We start from the raw sequence: 22,028 nt of genomic DNA on the forward strand, positions 1-22,028 counted from the left end.
AAAAAAAAAAAAAAAAAAAAAAAAAAAAAAAGAATTTATATATGAAATTGGATATTGTTTCAACAAGATCTCTCTTTGAGACTTGTGCATTTACTCTAGTGATACTGCTGTTGTGTAGTTTGGAAACTGGTTTTGAAGGAAGTGTTTCAGAACCGGTTAACAAGCTGCACATGAAAACTAGCCTTCGATTTTCTGCAGCTCACCCATTTAATGTATTCTCAGTGAATCCGAAAGCTTCTGATGCTCAGTTCAGCCTCTCGTGGGCTGAATACCACCATTGAGGGCATTTAAAATAACATGTATTCAGCCCTGAAGAGAATTCTGAAATCCGGACAGAGGAGTTATAAATATTTTGAACAAAGACAGCAGTGCTTTCAAGATGACACTTTGGAGAGGACTGGCTTAGAGTGTGCAGGCTTTGATGGAGTTGAGAAAATGGTCTGACGGCTCTGTGGCTTTGGGGCAGGCATCTTAGTAAGGCCGTGTATTTTTATAAAATAGTTGATAGTGAACATTCACATGTATGGCCTTACCTGACCTTCAAAACAACCTCATAACAAGGAAAAGTAGGTATTCTTGTCTCCCATTTACTTAAGTGAAACTTGAGGCTCAGAGAGGTAAGGGGACTAGCTTGTGTTGGTATTTCCAAATAATAGCTCTTTTTCCACTTTGGCAAACTCACCATATCTCTGGCCCTTGGTTTCTTTATTTTTCAAATAACTGGTTTGGCTGAGAAGACTACCAAGGCCTCTTTTAGTCATGCAGTCCTCTGACTGTGATGATTTTGATGTCTCTCTTCTTTTCTGCAATCTTAGACGCCACTGATACTTACATATGCACAGGATCTGTGGACAAAGCAAACTGTACAAACCTCGAATACAGTCAGTACCTAGAAAGATCTTTCAAATCCACCCCGACTTCAGAGACTCAAGTGTTTGCTCCTCTAAAAAGCATTTCAATCCTTCAGTGCACATTGCTCTCTCCTCCCGACCTTTTACTGCATGTAGAATCCAATCAGACCATTTTGAATTTAGTTGTTTTAAAGTTGATGATCTTGTGCCTCTCTTCTCTTCCCCACAAGCTTGTGCTTTGCATGAGGACAGGGCCACTTACAGACTGAGCTCAGTACTGGGCACAGGTGAGTCGTCAGTAAGTATATTAGTATTAGTCAGTGTAGGCTAGGTTCTGCTGCAGTAATAAACATTACAGAAGCTTACACTTTGTATGCACTATATGTCTAACAGGTGAGCAGGGGGGCTCTGTGCTACACATCTCTCAGGGACTCAGGCTGTTGGTGGTTTCCACCATGTTACTGCTGTGCTATATGGAATACATGACCTCTCAATTCTGACAGCAAGAGAAGTCTTAACCCCCAATGTGACTGTAATTGGAGATAGTCTGTAAGGAAGTAATTAAGATTAAATAAAGTCATAAGGGTGGGGCCCTGATACGATAGGATTAGTGTTCTTGTAATAAGAGATACCAGAGAGCTCCCTCTCTTCATGTGAGGACATAGCAAGATGGCAGCCTCTTATAAGCCAGGAAGAGAGTCCTCACCAGAACTGGCCATGCTAGCACCTTGATTTTGGTTTTTGACACTCCAGAACTGGGAGAGAAAATAAATGTTATTGAAGCCACCCTGTCTCTGGAGTTTCGTAATGGCAGCCCAAGCTGACTAACAGTAAGGGACCAGAGCATGTGGGGAAGCAAGTGGTTCTTTGGTGAGCAGTAAATGTTCCCACCACAAGTGGCAGAGCAGTGGTCAAGACAGACATGGTTCCCTGCTCCCAGGGAATTAAAGAAACTTATTAATATGGCTTGTGGCATTCAGTTTTTCTATACTACTTGTGACCAAACCACAGGTAATTATGAGTTTTGAGTTCTGTGTACTTGGATGAGATACCGAAAAACTGAAAGCTTAACCAAGTGAGGCACATGTTACAGCTGACATAGTGTTATGAGGCCTCAAATGGGTTTTTGTTCCTTTCAGTATCTCTATGTAAACAAAAATGAAACTGACAAACAATGAAGCTTCATAGAAAGAATTTCTCTCAATACAATTCTAGAAATAAGCACTGGGGAGAATAGGCCTTATGTTCATCATTTGTGAGTGATCTGATTGCTGTAGTAATAACCATGCCATGCCTACATGCCTGTCTTTATTTCCTCCCTCATCTTGAGTCTAACTTTATAAAGGAAATATCCTTGGTAATGGAAGTTTGGATAAATTTCATGTTTGTACCATCTAGTACTAGGATTTATGGTGTTATTTGTGTTTTGCTGCAAGGAAAGGCTAACAGGAATTATGTTGGGATATAATCATGAAAAAACATAATTCTTTTTGCAATTTAAGAATAGCAAGACACATACATCATAGCTTGCTAGACTTGACTGTTGAAATACTCAAATCATTGTAGAGGTGGAGAAAATAGGCAGCCCAAATTTGATCGTTTATTTAGAAAAGATGTCAAGTAGAATCATACGTTTCATGCTTAAGAATTTTTTCTCCTTTTATGTTACTTTAAAACCATTTTTGCCTTAGTGTAACTTTAAAAATACTGTTTCATAAAACTAAAGTAGTTGTCCGGAATTCCTTGAAGCCCATGGTTTGGCTTCAGCAGGCTTTAAACAAATACACTGTCAGAAATCAATGTGGATACATTTCCAACAGTTAATGCCCTAGTCACAGTAGATACTTTGTAAAATCAATACCCTGAAATATCAGAGGATTATGGTTGTATCAGATACACCACATGCCTAACATTGTTTTAATTACTCTAATAAAAGAAAGCTGGGTGGACTTTAAAAAAACAAAACAAAAACAACAAAAAAAATCTTGCCTGTAAAGAATGTTCTGCTCAAGCCAAAGCAAATTTTTTACAAGTTCTTTTAGAAAATCTGGAAGTATTTAAGCGTTTTCCTCTTCTTCTTATGAGACAATGCCTGTTACCCTGCCAGTGCTCCATCGTACAATATTCTCCTTTATGACAACAGGCGTTTAGAACAAGTTGATCAAATATGTTGCTATAGTTACGTTAGTGATAGGGTTCAGAGATTTGGACCCTTTTTCTCATTGGCACATAGACATGAACATATTTAATGTTCTGGTATATGGATGCTGAAGAGTTCTCATGAGGTTTTCTAGTTTGATTTGGAGCCATAGTTGGTCCACAGGCTGGAGGACTGTTTTGCTCGGAAGATGGGCAGAAGTCATTTTGCCAAAGTGGAGATGTGTTTATATCACAGCGAAAAGATTAATAGAAACAAAGAGGCCCTGTGACAGAAGTTTGGATTAATTGTTACATTACATACAGGGAGAACTTTCCCCATGAGGGTCCTGGTTCTGGTTTTTATGAGAAATCCCAGATTTTCAAAAAATGGGATTCACATTCCTCAACCAGATTCATAGAACTGAGGGTGTAGCTTCTGTTTGCCAGAATACCTCAAGGCTTTGTGCCAGAACATTGGAATAAGGTGCTTCTGGGTGGGGGTAGAGGTGAGCATGGCAGTTGCACACTTGGAATAATTTATGGGACACCTGTGCAGAGTGGGTTGATCAACCATAATGTGACTTTAAAATGAGTCATCGCTCAGGGCATGGAAAATCTGTGTCTCCATGACTGTCTTGAATAATTTCTGATATTTCGCCTATTGATAATCATCTATTCATTATAATTCTTATAATTTAGAAAGGAGCCATTTAAAAGCCGTGACTGTTTTTAGAAAGAGCTGCCTTTTTTGTGCGAATAGTGACTAGCAGGAAAGGGAGAGGGTATGAAGCAGGGTCCAGAAGAGGAGGCCCATTCTGGTCATCACTGATCAAGTTGGTCCAGGTCATGGTATGATGTTAGGACTAGGAAGCATGTGGCAGCAGGGAATATAGTGTATCAACCTGGCAGGCAGGGAACATTTAAGGAACATGGAGCTTCACAGGTTACCCTCACCCCTGCTCTAGAGTCTTCATAAAATCATAGAATCTAGGTGCATCAACGAATATTTGCAATTAGTCTATCCTTAAAATTTGATTGGTGAGGAAGCTAAAGTCCAGAGATAAATAAATTTGCTTCACGTCTTGTTTTGAGTTTATGGTAGGTAAGGGCCAAGACTGAGGCTTTCTGCTTCCTACTCCAATATTGTTTCTACTGTTCCATCCAGGCTCTTAGGTCATTTCTCCTGGGTGTGGAGGATTCACAAGAAACCATTGCTGTCTGTATAAGTCAGCTTGGGCTGCCATAAAAAATACTACAGACTGGGAGGCTGAAACAACCAAAATTTATTCTCATAGTTCTGGAGATTGGAAGTCTAAGATCAAGATGTTGAGAGATTCAGTTCCTGGTCGGGCTCTCTTCCTGGTTTGTAGATGGCCACCTTGTCACTGTCTTCAGATGGCAGAGAGAGAAAGGGCTCTGGTCTGTCTTCCTCTCCTTCTAAGGACACTAATCCTATCACAAGGGCTCCACCCTCATGACCTCATCTAAACCTAATTACCTCCCAAAGGTCTTACCTCCTAATATCATCCTGTTAGGGGTTAGATGTGAATTTGCATGGAGGGGCACACCAACATTCAGTCCATAATACTAGCTGAACGTGAAAGAACAGATACATTCGCTGGGACATGTTTTAGGGAGTTCCATGTTCTGCGGTGTCTTGTGATTGCACCATGTATGCTTGGGAGTAAGTGCAGAGTAGGCTTCACTATTTTGGCTTCATGGTCTTGGTCCTCTGGCACCAAGACATGGCATGTGACAAGAAGGATCTTGATGTCCCCAAAGTGAAATCATCTGCTGCTTGAACATTGATATTAACTGGTTGACTTATTGTGATACCATGTTGTCCTTATTGAGTAGAATAAAAATGAAATCCAGATAATCGCAAACTCTCCACAGCATTTACTCCCTGACCATTTTCTACCGGTCAGAGCACTTTTGTGAAAACCTGAACATTTTTAGCAAAATCTTAAGAATATCGTGTTTCTTCTTAAATATCTAGAGCTAACTTATTATTTTTTTTTATACATCTTTTCTCTGTAAGTTGAATCTGGGACACTGTATTATATTGAGTAACTGTTAGATTACTTTGTCATTTGTTAAATAAGCCTGGATTTTTAAATGAGGGGCCCAGAGGAAGGGGTCTAATATTGACTGTGAGCCATGCCTGTCTGGACATGTGGCTGTCTCACGTAGAATCTGCCTCTGTGTATTGTCTAAGTTTTGAGAGCTCTGTGAAAATGGACATTTTTAGTCCCATTTTATAGAGAAAATAGGCAGAGAGAGGTTGAGAGTTTTGCCCATGGCCATGTAGGTGATGATGGGTAAAGTGAGGATTTGGACCCACGTTTGTCCAACTTCACAGACTATGCTCCTGTCATTTATTCAGTTACGGGTCATCTTTACACTGCTTTTCACTGGACCCACGGGGTAGAATTGTGTGGGAAGGTCAATTTCACAGTCATAAAGCACTAATTCTGCCAAACATGGAGATGCCTGGGAGTTTGTTTTGTGTTGGGACCTCTCTTACTGGGACAGCATTTGTTGGGAAAGAGATCATTTGTGGTGAACTTAAAAACCCCCTTCTGCTAGTCATGTGAGGAGAAGTATAGCTAACGGGCCTTTAATAATTATCCAATTTTATATTTTGGTCCTCTGTTACTGATCATGTTGACCTTAAATATAATTTCTTCCCTTTTTCCCCCCATGAATGATGTACTCTATCCCGATAATTCTTACTTACTTTTGAGGGGAAGTACCAGATGTAGAATACTATACTTTTATAAAAACATACTCTTTTCTTCCTCTTCTTCCTCCTCTTTATCAATATTTCCATGTTTGCCACACTGCTTCAAAGATGTCAGATATCTCACTGGAAGCAATCCAAAACTTTTGGGGAAAGGAATGGTTACCTTTGCTTTTCCCTGTCTCCTGATTAATTTTGATATCCAGCTACAGATTGACTCCCACATTGGGAGAATTCTCCATGGCTTAGCTCCACCTCATTCTCTGACTTTCCCCACCGGCTTGCTGTTCCTTTGCATTTGGCCTGCCTTCCTCTGTCCTTCCCCCACCCTCGCCCTGGGGTCTCTTCCAGTTGTATTAGGTATTGGGCTTAGTTAAAGCTGCTCCATCCCTTTGGAATCTCTCTCCCCAGTCCAGCCGTTGAGTCACTGCCTTGTTTCAGTTCTTGCCTAAACACAGCTCTGCATACTCTTGCAAGAAAGAGTTGCAATGCATCAGCCTATCTTCTTTCATGTTTTACTCTGGTGCAATCTCTAGGAGCATTTTAAAAATCTGTATTCCTTTAACATTTTAGGTTCTGTTTATTTGTTTCTTTGGTTCTAGCGCCTTAATCTCTTTGAGAAAATGTTCTTTATTCAAACTCAAAGTATTTTATACTTCAGTGTATAATGGTTCCTGATAACAAAATAAAGTGAGCTACATACATGTGATAAGGATAATTTGTAAGAGTACTTCACTATTAACATTTTTAAATGTCTTAAGTAGTGGGTCCTTGTCATGGTGGCCATCTCCATGAAGTGACCCTTCTACTACTGAAATATCTGAACCCTTTTAAGAAATGTATCCTGAGAGCCTAACAAATTGGCCAGCACTGTACCACTTGCTAGGTTGCACCCACACAAGGTATAAGCTGAGGAGGACGGTGCAGATCCAGCCCATGCTCTGCTTACCAAACACTATGTCCTGGTGCAGAACACACCCCAACAGATCACCTTCTTTTAGTCCCTGCACAGGGGCTGATGGGGCAAGGTCAACCATGCTTGGACATGCATCATTTGATCTCACCACAATCCTTTGAAGTTGGGATTACTGTCCTATTGTCTCAGTACTGGTCAGGAGAGGCTGGATACTCTGTGGAACATCTCATCAGAGAGAGCTGGGGTTTAGATCCAGCTGTAATGATTCCAATCCAGTACTCCTTCCTTCTCCCCAAGGCCGAATCTTCCTTGGAGAAGATCCACTGGCCCAGTGTAGCAAACATTCTTGAAATGAGGATATTATAGGTACCAGTAATCTTAAGGTATGGAAATTGAATCTCTTGAAACTACACTCCAATGTTTATTACAGTCTCTTCAAGCGATTGTTCATCTCTGAAGCAGCTCCAGTGGTGAGATTTTAATTGACAAGAAATATAAGCCATGATAAGTTGGAAACGTATCATTCCAGCTTATATATTTATAGGGAGATCTAAAACCAGTTGTCATCACAGCTTTATTTTGAGTATCAGGAAAGTGGTATGTTAAAACTGAGGATTTGCGAGGTAAGTTTTTCAGGTAAGTCTCCAGATAAGTGTTCTCAGTCAGGTCAAGATTTAGAAGAGTACAGTATCTTGCAGTCTGTTAATTCTTAACAATGTTTAACAAAGGCTTTTACACCATTGATTGCAATAATTTTTTGTTGCAGAAGTCAAACCATGAACATTCATGGAGTAATTGTAATGATTTTTAGATAGTCTTACCTTCTGATATATAGTGCTAATACAGGTATGCAGATAGGAAAGGTCGGGTTATTTTCATGCCCCCAATCTTCTAAGAATCATGGTGATTAGGACTTGGAGTAGCTCTATTTGTTCTTTTCTCTCTAGTTTGCATAAGTCCTCACCTCTCAGGCTGAGGTGAGCATCTCTGGTGATGTTGATTTGAGGGACGAGGTGTGAGACACAGGAGATGGGTAGGAATGCGTCTGCCCAGACACAGTCCTGTAGAGATGTGAGAACAACAGAAGTACTTGGGGTTTCTCTAGTGTGTAGTAATTTGCATTTCCTAAATCAAGTAATGCAACCTGTCAGTGTATACTGAGCATGGAACCCTAGACCTGGCAGAAACCCTAAGAGTCATCTACTTCATACCCTGAGCATTCCTGAGAGATGGTCCTCCAGCCTCCATTCCCAGGAAAGATATTGACCTCTTCCATAATCCTTTCTTCCTGTGATTTGCAGCCTTTAGTCCTGCTAATACCTTCACCATGCAGCTAACTTCAAACAACAAGTTTGTTTAACATATCTGAACTCTGCCATCTGTCTTATTATCTCTACTTTCTTCAGTTGATACTCACAGGACCCGGTTGCCAGAACCTTCCTTGTTCTGTTTGGACAACTCTAGGTGGGTCATACATTTGCTGAATCCTAGAAGGGACATGTGGGGTTAGAGTGTCCCCTATCTGCAGCCAGAGGTTGTGGGAATTTTTTGAGGAGCTTTATCACATTGATCGACGGACAGGATAGATTTTTCTTTCTGACTTGAAATAGCTAAATATTGGGTTATAAAGTTGGCACATTTCTCCTGGATTTCTAATAAGATATGCCTTGCAATGAGAGACAGGCTTTCTCTGAAAATGTGGTGAGTGATTCACATAGGAGAAATTCATTTGTATTTTTTTTGTTTGTTTCTTTTGTTTTTAAAAATTTTGCATTTTATTTTATTTATTTTATTATACAGCAGGTTCTTATTAGTCATCAGTTTTATACACATCAGGGTATACATGTCAATCCCAATCTCCCAGTTCATCACCCCCCCACCCTCCCACTGCTTTCCCCGCTTGGTGTCCATATGTTTGTGCTCTACATCTGTTTCTCAATTTCTGCGCTGCAAACCGGTTCACCTGTACCATTTTTTTAGGTTCCACATATATGCGTTAATATACGATATTTGTTTTTCTCTTTCTGACTTACTTCACTCTGTGTGACAGTCTCTAGATGCATCCACATCTCTAAAAATGACCCAATTTCGTTCCTTTTCGTGGCTGAGTAATATTCCATTGTATATATGTGCCACACCTTCTTTATCCATTCATCTGTCGACGGGCATTTAGGTTGCTTCCATGACCTGGCTATTGGATATTGTAAATAGGGCTGCAATGAACATTGGACTGCATGTGTCTTTCTGAATTATGGTTTTCTCAGGGTATATGCCCAGTAGTGGGATTGCTGGATCATATGGTAATTCTATTTTTAGTTTTAAAAGGAACCTCCATACTGTTCTCCATAGTGGCTATATCAGTTTACATTCACACCAACAATGCAAGAGGTTCCATTTTCTCCATACCCTCTCCAGCATTTGCTGTCTGTAGATTTTCTGATGAAGCCCATTCTAACTGGTGTGAGATGATACCTTATTGTACTTTTGATTTGCATTTCTCTAATAATTAGTGATGTTGAGCAGCTTTTCATGTGCCTCTTGGCCATCTGTATGTCTTCTTTGGAGAAATGTCTATTTAGTCTTCTGCCCATTTTTGGATTGGGTTGTTTGTTTCTTTAATATTGAGCTGCATGAGCTGTTTATATATTTTGGAGACTAATCCTTTGTCCGTTGATTCATCTGCAAATGTTTTCTTGCATTCTGAGGGTTGTCTTTTCGTCTTTATGGTTTCCTTTGCTGTGCAAAAGCTTCTAAGTTTCATTAGGTCCCATTTGTTTATTTTTGTTTTTATTTCCTTTACTCTAGGAGGTGGGTCAAAAAAGATCTTGCTGTGATTTATGTCAAAGAGTGTTCTTCCTATGTTTTACTCTAGGAGTTTTATAGTGGCTGGTCTTACATTTAGGTCTCTAATCCATTTTGAGTTTATTTTTGTGTATGGTGTGAGGGAGTGTTCTGATTTCATTCTTTTACATGTAGCTGTCCAGTTTTCCCAGCACCACTTGTTAAAGAGACTGTCTTTTCTCCATTGTATATCCTTGCCTACACTGTCATAGATTAGTTGACTGTAGGTGCCTGGGTTTACATCTAGGCTTTCGATCTTGTTCCATTGATCTATGTTTCTGTTTTTGTGCCACTACCATATTGTCTTGATTACTGTAGCTTTGTAGTATAGTCTGAAGTCAGGGAGTCTAAAAAGGGTGATGGTGGCCTCGTAGAATGAGTTTGGGAGTGTTCCTTCCTCTGCAATTTTTTGGAAGAGTTTGAGAAGGGTGGGTGTTAGCTCTTCTCTAGATGTTTGATAGAATTCGCCTGTGAAGCCATCTGGTCCTGGACTTTTGTTTGCTGGAAGATTTTTAATCACAATTTCATTACTTGTGATTGGATTGTTCATATATTCTATTTCTTCCTGGTTCAGTCTTGGAAGGCTATACCTTTCTAAGAATTTGGCCATTTCTTCCAGGTTGTCCATTTCATTTGCATAGACTTGCTGGTAGTAGTTTCTTAGGATGCTTTGTATTTCTGCAGTGTCTGTTGTAACTTCTCCTTTTTCATTTCTAATTTTATTGACTTGAGTCCTCTCCCTCTTTTTCTTGATGAGTCTTGCTAATGGTTTATCAATTCTGTTTATCTTCTCAAAGAACCAGCTTTTAGTTTTACTGATCTTTGCTATTGTTTTCTTTGTTTCTATTTCATTTATTTCTGCTCTGATCTTTATGATTTCTTCTGCTAACTTTGAGTTTTGTTTGTTCTTCTTTCTCTAGTTCCTTTAGGTGTAAGGTTAGATTGTTTATTTGAGATTTTTCTTGTTTCTTAAGGTAGGCTTGTATAGCTATAAACTTCCCCCTTAGAACTGCTTTTGCTGCATCCCATAGGTTTTGGATTGTCTTGTTTTCATTGTCATTTGTCTCCAGGTATTTTTTATTTTCTCTTTGATTTCTTCAGTGATATCTTGGTTATTTAGTAACGTAGTGTTTAGCCTCCATGTGTTTGTGTGTTTTATGTTTTTTCCCCTGTAATTCATTTCTAATCTCATAGCGTTGTGGTCAGAAAAGATGCTTGATATGATTTCAAGTTTCTTCAATTTACTGAGGCTTGATTTATGACCCAAGATGTGATCTCTCCTGGAGAATGTTCCGTGCAAACTTGAGAAGAAAGTGTAATCTGCTGTTTTTGAATTGAATGTCCTATAAATATCAACTAAATCTATCTGGTCTATTGTGTCATTTAAAGCTTCTGTTTCCTTATTTATTTTCATTTTGGAGATCTGTCCATAGGTGTAATTGAGGTGTTAAAGTCCCCCACTATTATTGTGTTACTGTCGATTTCCTCTTTTACAGCTGTTAGCAGTTGCCTTATGTATTGAAGTGCTCCTATGTTGGGGGCATATATATTTATAATTGTTATATCTTTTTCTTGGATTGATCCCTTGATCATTATGTAGTGTAATTCTGCTATCTGCCCTCTCTCGTTTGTATTTTTAAGTTGTAAAAATCACTTTAATCTGGGAATAAAAATGTGGTTCAATAGAGTCAGCCTGTGTCCATGTGATAATGTCTCATGGAGAAGTAGAATCTTCCATTCTGAGAGAAGGTCATCCCGGATTCTAACGTCCTTTTCAATGTGGTTGTCTCCAATGTGGCCTTTTGGTGTGGAGGGGAGATTCTTTCTCTGCCTTCTTTTACTCTAGATGCTTCCTGCATCCAGGTAAGACGTAGTGGTGCTGAGTAGTCTCTTGTGTGAGAGCCCTCATCTGGCCACAAAGACATCTCAGGTGGAGTTTCTAGCTACACGTTGAAGTCTCTGCATTGTTAAATAACTAAAGGGGCGTACATGAAACCTTGTGCCTTGTTATAAGCCTGGTTTCATCCCTTGCAGTCTGTCCTCATACTGTGCAGACCCAGTTTTGAGAAGAACACACAGTGTCATGGTACCACCTACGCTGCCATTTATTTAATCGATTTGGATGGCTTGTGCTGCTCTTGGAGGTGGACCCGCAAAACAAGGCCATGGGATAAAGCGGCCTGAATCCTGTAATGAAAACCTTGTACATTTTTGGAGGCCTGGTCAGGAAAAATGATTTATTTTTGCCTTCCCAAATAAAACATTCTCGGAATCCAAGGTGAAAATTGGATTTTAACTGCTACTAAAATTTAGAGCATATAAAATCGGCGAGTGTTGAGAGTTTTGCTTGGTGAAAGGAAGAACCTAGAGAGTCTGTGACAAGAATGGACTACATGGGATGTGCACTGGTGTCTTATGTCAGTCTGACTGATACAACTGGAAATAAACCATAAGCAAATTTTGGCAGTGGACTGCAACAGTAGACACCTCTGGCCTCTCACTGTTGTGGCCTCTCTCATTGCGGAGCACAGGCTCCGGACGCGCAGCCTCAGCGGCCATGGTTCACAGGCCCAGTCGCTCTGCGGCATGTGGGATCCTCCGAGACTGGGGCACGAACCCGTGTCCCGTGCATCGGCAGGTGGACTCTCAACCATTATGCCACCAGGGAAGCCCTTCTGTGTTCTTAACATAATCATTTTGTTTCCAGTCTTATGCCTGGAGCACTGTTCTTTCTTCCGTGCTTCATATTTCAGATTTAAGCCTTCTGTGATTAAGGTAAAGGAGTCTGGGAACTACCTCAATCCAGCCAGTGTGTGCTCTTCTTCCCTCAGGTTCTCCATTTTGTACAAGTGTTCACACTCCCTTCCCCTTTCCCCCCTCCCCTCCTCCTGCTTATCGTACGCTGTTTTTGGAGAGCATACAACATCCTGTTGAAATCATTAAAAACCACAAAAACCTAAGGAATTCAAAGCTATGATGTAACAAAAACTTCATTAGCTGAGCTGAGCCTTCTCTCATTTTGTTTTACAATTGGGACATGTAGTTACTTAGAGCCTCGTTGGGAATGCTGCATGGGTAGACCTGGTGGGAAAGCAGCACTGTCCCTGGAGGCCTGCCAGGTGACTGGTGTCTACTCACTGCTGCCCTTCTTCGAGTCACCACCTGCCCCAGCTTTTTGTCCCTGAGTTCTGCTTGCTAGCCTGGGCGAGTTTACTAATTTCCATGGTTTTTCCCAGAACCACTGCTTGCTTGAGTGGATGGCAACTAGTTTGTTGGTTTCCTAGTTCCTCAGGTTGTTTGCTCCTTTCTTCCACATTTATTGAGCGTTTATTTGCAATGTGTACTGTGTATTGGGATATAAATAAGCTACATCTGTGTGTTTAATTAAAATGCGTAGTGGAAGCAGTGGAATTGTGTAGAAAGTGCCCCGGAGTAGAGGGGATGGTTGGAGGAACTTGCTGAAATTGAGGAGAGAGGAGGCTTTGTGGTGAGGGTTCTGCAGGGCTGGGGATTAAGGGATAAAGAAAGTTTCTCAAGGCAAAAGAAGAAGGAAGGGCGTTCCAGAGAGGAGAAACTTTTGGAAAGACAGTTTGTACAGAAGATAAGGAGTCCTTTGGTGTGCCTGAAGAATGGATGTAGGGAGGTGGAAGGGGACAGAGAGAAAGATTGTCTAAGGTGAGAACAGGAAGGTCCCATGTATCACGCTAGGGAGATTGCAGTCTGCAGACAGTGGAGAGTCGCTGAAGGTTTTCAATCAGAGTGATGTGATCAGACTGGTCTTTGGAAGGATGACTCTGGAAACCATTTGGAGAATCTTACAGAGACTGAGGCAGAGGAAGGCAGAGGGACCCCTTAGATCTGGGGCGTGGGCTTAGCCTGCACAATAGGGATGAAGAGTCAGGTGGCCCTTCCTGCACAGCTGGCCTCCAAATCCGTACACAGAGCAGAATCTGTTGTCCTAGAGCCTTCCCAACCCCACTGAGTTGGTCTGACTTTAGGATCCTGCCTCTCAGCCTTTTCTGACCTTGGTTGACCACAAGGTGAGATGGATCTTCACATCTGTCAACTCGTGTTGCTCAGGTGGCCTCTGCGCCTGGCTCTTCTGCCTGCTGGCCTGACTTAAACCTGCCAGCACCTTCCTAGCTGGGCTGACTTCCCTGGGTCAGGATGCCTGGAGCCTTTTGTCCAGAGCTGATCTGGCTCAGCCCGTGATCATATCCTGTCCCTGCCCAGGCCTTGGTGTTACAGGAGGACCAATGGCCTCTTTAGGTGGGATCTGTGCCACATTCTCAAGGTCTCTGTACCTGCCTCACCCTTACGGCCCTGTTCCCTGAGTGTCCACGGCAGAGATTTCAACAGACAATTAAACCTCAAATTTTTAAAGTTTATCTTTTATTAATTTTTAAAAAATTTTTAAAATTAATTTTTTAATCAGAGTATAGTTGATTACAATGTTGTGTTAGTTTCTGCTGTACAGCAAAGTGAGTCAGTTATACATATACACATATCCACTCTTTTTTAGATTCTGTTTCCATAGAGAACATTACAGAGTATTGAATAGAGTTCCCTGTACTATACAGTAGGTTCTTATTAGTTATCTATAAAAAGTTTATCTTTTAAGTTTTGAGGTTCTTACTAAGGAAAACATGACATTGGAAAGTTAAATTTTATAAAGCGCTCTGAACAGTGACAGGTTTTCTGAAGACCCTAAAAATGCCAAGGAGCTCTTGGAAATATGCATGTTTACTTGAGTGCGGTATTGTGTGCTGGTGTTTGTTCTGAGGTTTTAGAGGTCTCCCTGCACACCCCCCCACCCCGCCCCGTTCTGTGTCAATAACAAGGGAACTGTTTTATAATGTGGCTGTGAAGCACAGCAGTGCTCTGGAGCTGGGCATCCTGCATTCAATTAACCTTTGTATTTCACACCTCATCATTGCAGTGTGGCAAAGCGCTTCCTGGCCTTTCAAAGCAGGAGGACTGCTGTGGAACCGTGGGTACCTCCTGGGGCTTTCATAAATGCCAGAAATGCCCCAAGAAGCCATGTAAGTGATGTATCATCATTCCTTTGCAGGTTAATGTAACGTATCTGTTTCCTTATGATTACAGTTTTAATGGTGAGACAACATTAGACTTCAAAGAAATCGTATTGAATTGTAGAACGTAGTGTGATAAGTTGCATTTTCAGAAACCTTGCAAGTCTGAGAAAGCTTTCACATGGATTCTGTTTATTCAACTGAATATTAGGCAACTGATAAACACAGTTATCAGCTGCCTCGTCCAGCCGGATTACTTATTTAAAAAAAAAAAAGTCTTTAGAAAGGGGATGTGCTATAAGTAGGCTCTGTTTTCTGAGGTGAAAGAAAAATAAGATCTCTTTTAAAATGATAATTAAATTTCCAAACCCTATAAAAAGTCAGAGCAGTTGCTGTTTCTTAAATTACATTCCTTAAATGAAATTTTTATTAATATCCACGACTTCTCTTGTAGTTTTTATTACACTATAGGTTTTCAAATTTCACTGAAAGGAAAAGCTAAAATGGAGAAATGAATGATTGCCGATTTGTGAAAGAGAAACTTACAGTCACTAGGACACAGTGCTTTTCTCCTTTTCCTCTTAGTTGCTACTGTTAAACTATCACATTTTCGTGACATGAATCTCTGTTGACACCCACATGCATTTAGTCTATAAAATTTGTTGTTCAGAACCTGTTGAAGTGAATAAATCCAGATGTACATCTTTCTATTACTTTTTTCACAATTTTTCTAATACTTTTCAGAAGGCCAGAGGTAACTTGTTTTAAGTTGAGCTTTTTTCCTCTTATTCGTCGTGTTTTTGCCAAGAAAGCAAGTGATGTTTTTCTCTTCATCATCTTTTGCTTTGTGTTACTGAAGATTTTTATAGTTTTTTTTAATAGTTTATGCGGCAAGGATTTTCTCATTGGCTTCAATTGGCTAAGTTTTATTTACCCTTCTTTAAACGTCTGTTGATTTGATTGATATTCTCAACTGCCTTTTAAACCTGTTCAATCTAGAATCTGCCATTTTAGAATCACTGCTCCATAGGTCTGTCTTACATACTGTTCTTCCATCGCCATCATAATTTGTTTTAAATAAATTGTCTCTCTTCCTTGTCTTTCAGACTTACATGTTCTCTAAATCTTTTGATGTCTACGTTAATTTCACTTATTTTCTTGATAATTGCTCCTATCTTCCTTTAGAGGAATAATTTTTGGAAACACCTACTAAAGTTTCTGATAATTAATGAATTCTTCATATAGGGGGGGAAAAAAACCACGTAAATAAAGACATTCAGTACCGAGACATTGTCCCCAGTGGACTTTCTCTGAGTTTCAGTAATGATTACCAACGTGAATTTCCAGCAAGTGGGTTGAGTGTGATGGTCCTGCCTCACTGAAAGATCCATCTGCCTAAAATTATTGTGGCAACCTGACTGAAGGGACATCTAGGGGACATCTGGTATGATTTCAAGAGCATGGAGTTTAGAGTTAGGTAGACCTGAGTTTGACTCCAGCTCTGTCATTTGCTGTGGAGTCTTACAGATCATGAAACGAGTCTATATTTAAAATGTTGAAGAAGCATTGCCTTTTAAAAAATGTCTTCCCTTCATTTTTGGGTAAGTTTGTCTTCAGGAATATTGTGATGGGTGGTATGTTTCCCACTGCTAAGTCTAAGGGCTGAGGAAAGAAGTCCAATTCTTACAGCTAGGTTTTGGGGCTACATTTATATTCACTAATACTTTTTCCATTTTATCTCTTATTTTTCTTTTCCATTTCTCCCCTTCTCTGTGTATCTTTTGCTTATTTAGCTTTTTCTCTTTCCTCTTATTTCCAAATCCCAGCGTTGCAAGACAGGGACAGAAGTTAAGAGTAAAGGGAATCATACTGTTGTGTTTTTCTGTTTTGCTTTGTTTTTTAATCCCTAACTCCTGACCTTCTATCATTTTCTATCTAGAATTTTATCATCTGGGGATAAATTCACTGCTTTATATGGTTTTATATCTTAATATGATAATTTAAGTAGAATGTGAAAGTACAAAGTTGCTATCACTTTTAACTAAATGCTGATGAAAATAAGGTCATATATGGGCTCGCCTAATGTATAAATTGAAGACATTGATTCTGTTTCACGAAGAGCAATGCAGATTATGAATGAAGTAAACTATTAACATCTTGACATTTTCTCCTTCTGTGCCGTCCTACGATGTGACTCACTCCCAAGAAACACACTCAGGGTCACATTCTTCCTGTGTCATTTAACAAACTTGCCTTGGTTGGTACTAATCTAAATCATACTCGTTTTGGTAAAGAGCGGACTTTCCTTGGCTTTAGACGCTAGGGTTCTGTGTTCCATGCCTTTTTTTTTTCCACTCAAAGTAGTTCAAAATTCAGTTTTCAGGTGGCTGTTATTTAATGTTTTGAAGTTTTTGTTTAGCCACATACAGAAGGACCTTTCACTGTTGATCAGTTCTTACTGTGAGAATGTAATTTTAAATCTGCAAATAATTTCATTAGAAAGTCTGTACTCTATTAAAAATGTACTTGGTATGAACAAGTCGCTTGTCCTTTAAACATTTTTAGAAGAAAATTAGCATCAAATTCTAAACGGAAGAAGAATTTAAGACATCTGGTCCAGCTCTTTCTGCCTTGAGGTAGATGACTGTTAATTTTTAAACAAGATATGATCTCTCTTTTGCCTTTGAACAATTCACAGCCAGAGATAGCACAGTCTCTGTAGGTAACCTGCTACAAGGTGTCCTTGTTATATGGGATAAGACTGGACATGTGGCCAAGAGCCTGAATGGGCGACTCCCCCGTACCAACCTCTTTTTTCTTTTAACCCAACATTTCCAGATTCCTCACTTTAACCATTTTCCGGCAGGAGAAATACGGCAAAGAAAGGAAGTAATAGAGGAGACGAATGCCACTAGTAAATACTCACGCTGTTCGCTAGTGGTGAGAAGAAAGAGCATGTGTTAGGAGCAAAATAATTTAATTTTTCCAAAGAAAATTTCCATTTTACTTGCAACTTTCTTTTTTTTTTTTTTTACTCCTTGTTCAGGTCTTCGAAGTGGTTTGACCATTCATCCTATTTTGATGACAGCCCATCTTCTGTTACTCATTGTCTTAATAAAATAACACCTTATTGCAGGAAACAATGATATCTGGGCTTATTTTTGTCAGGCATTGCAGTAAGCATTTTGCATAAATTATCTCTAAACTCCACAACAACCCTGACCTGCTCAGTAGATGGGAATACTCCCATTGTACAGAATTCCATTTGAAACCCAGGAGGCTTGTCTTCCAAGGTGGCAGAGCCAAGATTTGAACCTAGGTCAACTTGGTCCCAGAACTTATGCCAGAAAGTTCTCGGGTATCACGTTAGGATGTCAGAATTTCAGTGACTAGGATTTTGTTGATAAATTGGTGACCGCGACATTTGTATTGTTGATGAGTTTTCTGAGTTGATGAACCATACAACTGATCAGAGCAGCCCTTCACCTCTCCCAGCTTCCTCTCCTCACCTTCTATTCTTCCCAGCTTCATGGTATAAAGAATCAGCTCATCACTGGAATATGTGAGCCTGTAAATGAGGCGAGCATACAATTTATTGTCTAAACTGGGACACTTTTAAAAGTGAAATGGAGTGCTATTGATGAACTTTGCTGGATCAAAGGTATCACCAAGGGTTGTATGAGGCAGACCGGGATGTATAGTCACCCTCTGTGAATTTATAAGAAAATTCAACTCCCTGCAGTTAATCATTGGGGAGGAATTGATTCTTTTTTTTTTTTTTGGTAATAAATAATCACTAATTGGAAGAAAATATAGAACAGTCTTATGTTTCTTGGAGCTAACATAATCAAGATTGACAACTAATTGAGATTTATGTCTGTTGCAAAATATGAGGTATACTGAAAAACAAGGAAAATGTGAAAGAAATGCATATACCTTGGGTTGGTATCTTAGAAATAAGATCACTGATGCTTTATATGGCTTTGGTTATCATATATAGTAGTTTAGGGTTGTAAGAATTTAAACTAAGCATGTAACATAACTGTTTCTTCTTTACAGCTTATCATGGATATAATCAAATGATGGAATGCCTACAAGGTTATAAACGGGTTAACAACACCTTTTGTCAAGGTAAGATTAACTGACTTCATTGGTGTACGAGCTCAACAGCTGTTTGGCTTTTGCGAGACCCGAGTTGCTTTGCCATGCTTGGTTCACTAGCCCGGCATGTGAAGGTTACGCAGAGAACCACCTCTTGCTCCCTCTGTTTACGAAATAGAAGTTTAGTGTGTGGTTGCTAGAATTACTTCACTACCATTTAAACTTTATGGAACTTTTCCCCCTGCTGTCTATTTGTGATGAAATCCAGGAGAGTTGGTATTACATTATGGAGCCCTCTGTGGGCTCCACGCTAGTCACCTGCTGTCCACGTGTGGGTGTGTGTGCATGTGAGCACGTACATGGACCTGGAAGCGCCACTTCTTTCCTGACATATGATTGGGCAGCACAGTCCCCTTTCTTCTTTCATCAGACTATTTCTGGCTACCTTGAAGTATTCAGGTATTAAATATCAGAGCAAACACACATTTCTTAGTCAATAGGGTAAAACTATGTAGTTAAATGTGAAATGCCCTGAGTGCTTTTTTTTTTAACGTATTTATTGGAGTATCATTGCTTTACAATGGTGTATTAGTTTCTGCTTTATAACAAAGTGAATCAGCTATACATATACATATATCCCCATATCTCCTCCCTCTTGTGTCTCCCTCCCACTCTCCCTATCCCACCCCTCTAGGTGGTCACAAAACACCGAGCTGATCTCCCTGTGCTATGCGGCTGCTTCCCACTAGCTATCTGTTTTACGTTTGGTAGTGTATATATGTCCATGCCACTCTCTCACTTCGTCCCAGCTTACCCTTCCCCCTCCCCGTGTCCTCAAGTCCATTCTCTACATCGGCATCTTTATTCCTGTACTGCCCCTAGGTTCTTCAGAACCATTTTGTTTTTTTCTAGATTCCATATATATGTGTTAGCATACGGTATTTGTTTTTCTGTTTCTGACTTACTTCACTCTGTGTGACAGTCTCTAGGTCTGTCCACCTGACTACAAATAACTCAATTTCGTTTCCTTTTATGGCTGAGTAATTTTCCATTGTATATATGTGCCACATCTTCTTTATCCATTCATCTGTTGCTGGATACTTAGGTTGCTTCCATGTCCTGGCTATTGTAAATAGAGCTGCAATGAACATTGTGGTACATGACTCGTTTTGGTTTTTTTGTTTTGTTTTTTTTAAATAAATTTATTTATTTATTTTTGGCTGCATTGGGTGTTCGTTGCTGCACGTGGGTTTCTCTATTTGCGATGAGTGGGGGCTGCTCTTAGTTGCGGTACACAGGCTTCTCATTGCGGTGGCTTCTCTTGTTGTGGAACATGGGCTCTAGGTACACGGGCTTCAGTAGTTGTGGCACTCAGGCTCGGTAGTTGTGGCTTGCGGGCTCTAGAGCGCAGGCTCAGTAGTTGTAGCACACGGGCTTAGTTGCTCCGCAGCATGTGGGATCTTCCTGAACCAGGGATTGAACCCGTGTCCCCTGCATTGGCAGGCGGATTCTTAACCACTGCGCCACCAGGGAAGCCCATGTGGTACATGACTCTTTTTGAATTATGGTTTTCTCAGTGTATATGCCCAGTAGTGGGATTGCTGGGTCGTATGGTAGTTCTATTTTTAGTTTTTTAGGGAACCTCCATACTGTTCTCTTTAGTGGCTGTATCAATTTACATTCCCACCAACAGTGCAAGAAGGTTCCCTTTTCTCCACACCCTCTCCAGCATTAATTGTTTGTAGATTTTTTGATGATGGCCATTCTGACTGGTGTGAGGTGATACCTCATTGTAGTTTTGATTTGCATTTCTCTAATCATTAGTGATGGTGAGCATCCTTTCATGTGTTTGTTGACGGCCCTGAATGCTTTTGTTCAATGTATATGGAAACATGCAGCCGAGGGACCTTCAGAAATCATCCAGTTCAGTGTCTATACTTTACAAGTGAGGATATTCAAGCCCAGACTGGTTAAATGACTTTCCTGTGGCTAAATAGAGCTGAAGTTGTAACTCACGTTTACCAGTGCCTAGTTTAGTATCCATATATGATAGCAAATTCGTTTCAGTTACTTTGGGAGGTGCCCAGTTAATGCTGCTCATTTCCCAGTACACATCTAGGATGAAGGTGGTGGTGTTAGTAACTTAAGTGTACTTTGGAATAAATGTTGAAAGAGACTCCAAGAGTCTTATTGAACGAAAATCCATATCAAAACACAGCACATGTCCTTGGACTTGTGGTTTCGGGCTCTCTCTTCTTGGCCAGTATGTGTTTATAGGGCTGAGTAGATTTAGGTAATGTTAACAATATATAGATTAATCCCTATTAAAGTGGTTCACGTCAAAGGAATATCTTAATTACCTGAGAATTTTCTCAAGTAAATTGTCTCTATAATACTGTGTCTGTTTAACTTTTATGATTTGTAGAGCTTTTACTGACTTAAAAAGAATCTTTTTTTTTGAAATGCACATAGATATACCATGTCTTTAAAAAGTTTTGCCTTCAAATATTATAAGCCCTCATCCTAGATGAAAGAATGTTGGCAAAGGAGAGGTTGCCCAGGGTGCTTTTTGAGAAACATCTGCAAACCTGTAGTACTGCTAGGTACATGGGAGTAATGGGTTAATTAACATTATGTAAGAATCAGTAGAATTTAAGATATTATTAAAAGTTCATATTATATGGATGGAAGGTTGAATTAAATGGATGGAAGAATGAATAGATGGCTAAATGTATATTCTACAGTATAAACCAAGTTGTTTCACAGATTTGGATAAAAATATATATGAAGAGCCCTAGCCCATTACGAGGATGTGTTAGTAGAAGCAGAATGAGCGGGGCATTGGAAGTAATGACCTTGTACTATGTCAATCAGACTGAATTTGGGGTTTGGGTATTTGGTGTTCATTATCTTTCGGCTAATAAGGTCAGCCAGGCTTGTGAAGGGCCTGGTGTTAAACATGAGGGTGTTTAGCCTCGAGAAGTTGAGACTGAAGAGAAATATAATGGCTGCCTTACAAACATGGCTTTAAATAAATGTTTGATCAACTTTCCTACAAAACAAGACTTTTATGAGTTGCTTCAAAGGCCAAAGTCAATAGAATGGAGTTATAAGGAGGCATATTTACAACAACTACAAGCAAACCTTTTCTGTGGGTTAGAGTTCCCCATCACTGTAATGAAACACCTTTGGAAGTACTGAGCTTCCAGCACTTAGAGGTGATCCAACAGATCCTTAATAACTATTGGCTTGGGATGCTACAGGGACTTTCTATCCTATGCAGTACATAATGTTAAATAACTCTGTAGGTTCATTCCAGTACTCTGATGCCAGTATTACTCTGTCACCAAGGACAGAGGTTGTGCATGAGAAGCGGGAAATTACTTTTTGGTCTGTCGCACAAT

General features: G+C 39.9%; 1 protein-coding gene across 6 annotated transcripts in view; it reads left to right on the plus strand.

The window, feature by feature from the left end:
• Window positions 1–22,028, plus strand: part of LTBP1 (latent transforming growth factor beta binding protein 1) — a 417,473-nt gene that overhangs the window by 221,069 nt on the left and 174,376 nt on the right. For all 6 annotated transcript variants that reach the window (XM_024732194.1, XM_024732185.1, XM_024732205.1 and 3 more), the window contains 2 exons: window positions 14,430–14,532; window positions 18,583–18,654. In XM_024732194.1, coding sequence (XP_024587962.1) covers window positions 14,430–14,532; window positions 18,583–18,654 — 175 coding nt within the window. The remainder of the gene's footprint in view (window positions 1–14,429; window positions 14,533–18,582; window positions 18,655–22,028) is intronic.

The sequence above is a fragment of the Neophocaena asiaeorientalis genome, unplaced genomic scaffold, assembly GCF_003031525.2.
Source record: "Neophocaena asiaeorientalis asiaeorientalis breed wild unplaced genomic scaffold, Neophocaena_asiaeorientalis_V1.1 scaffold18, whole genome shotgun sequence".
Taxonomy (NCBI): domain Eukaryota; kingdom Metazoa; phylum Chordata; class Mammalia; order Artiodactyla; family Phocoenidae; genus Neophocaena; species Neophocaena asiaeorientalis.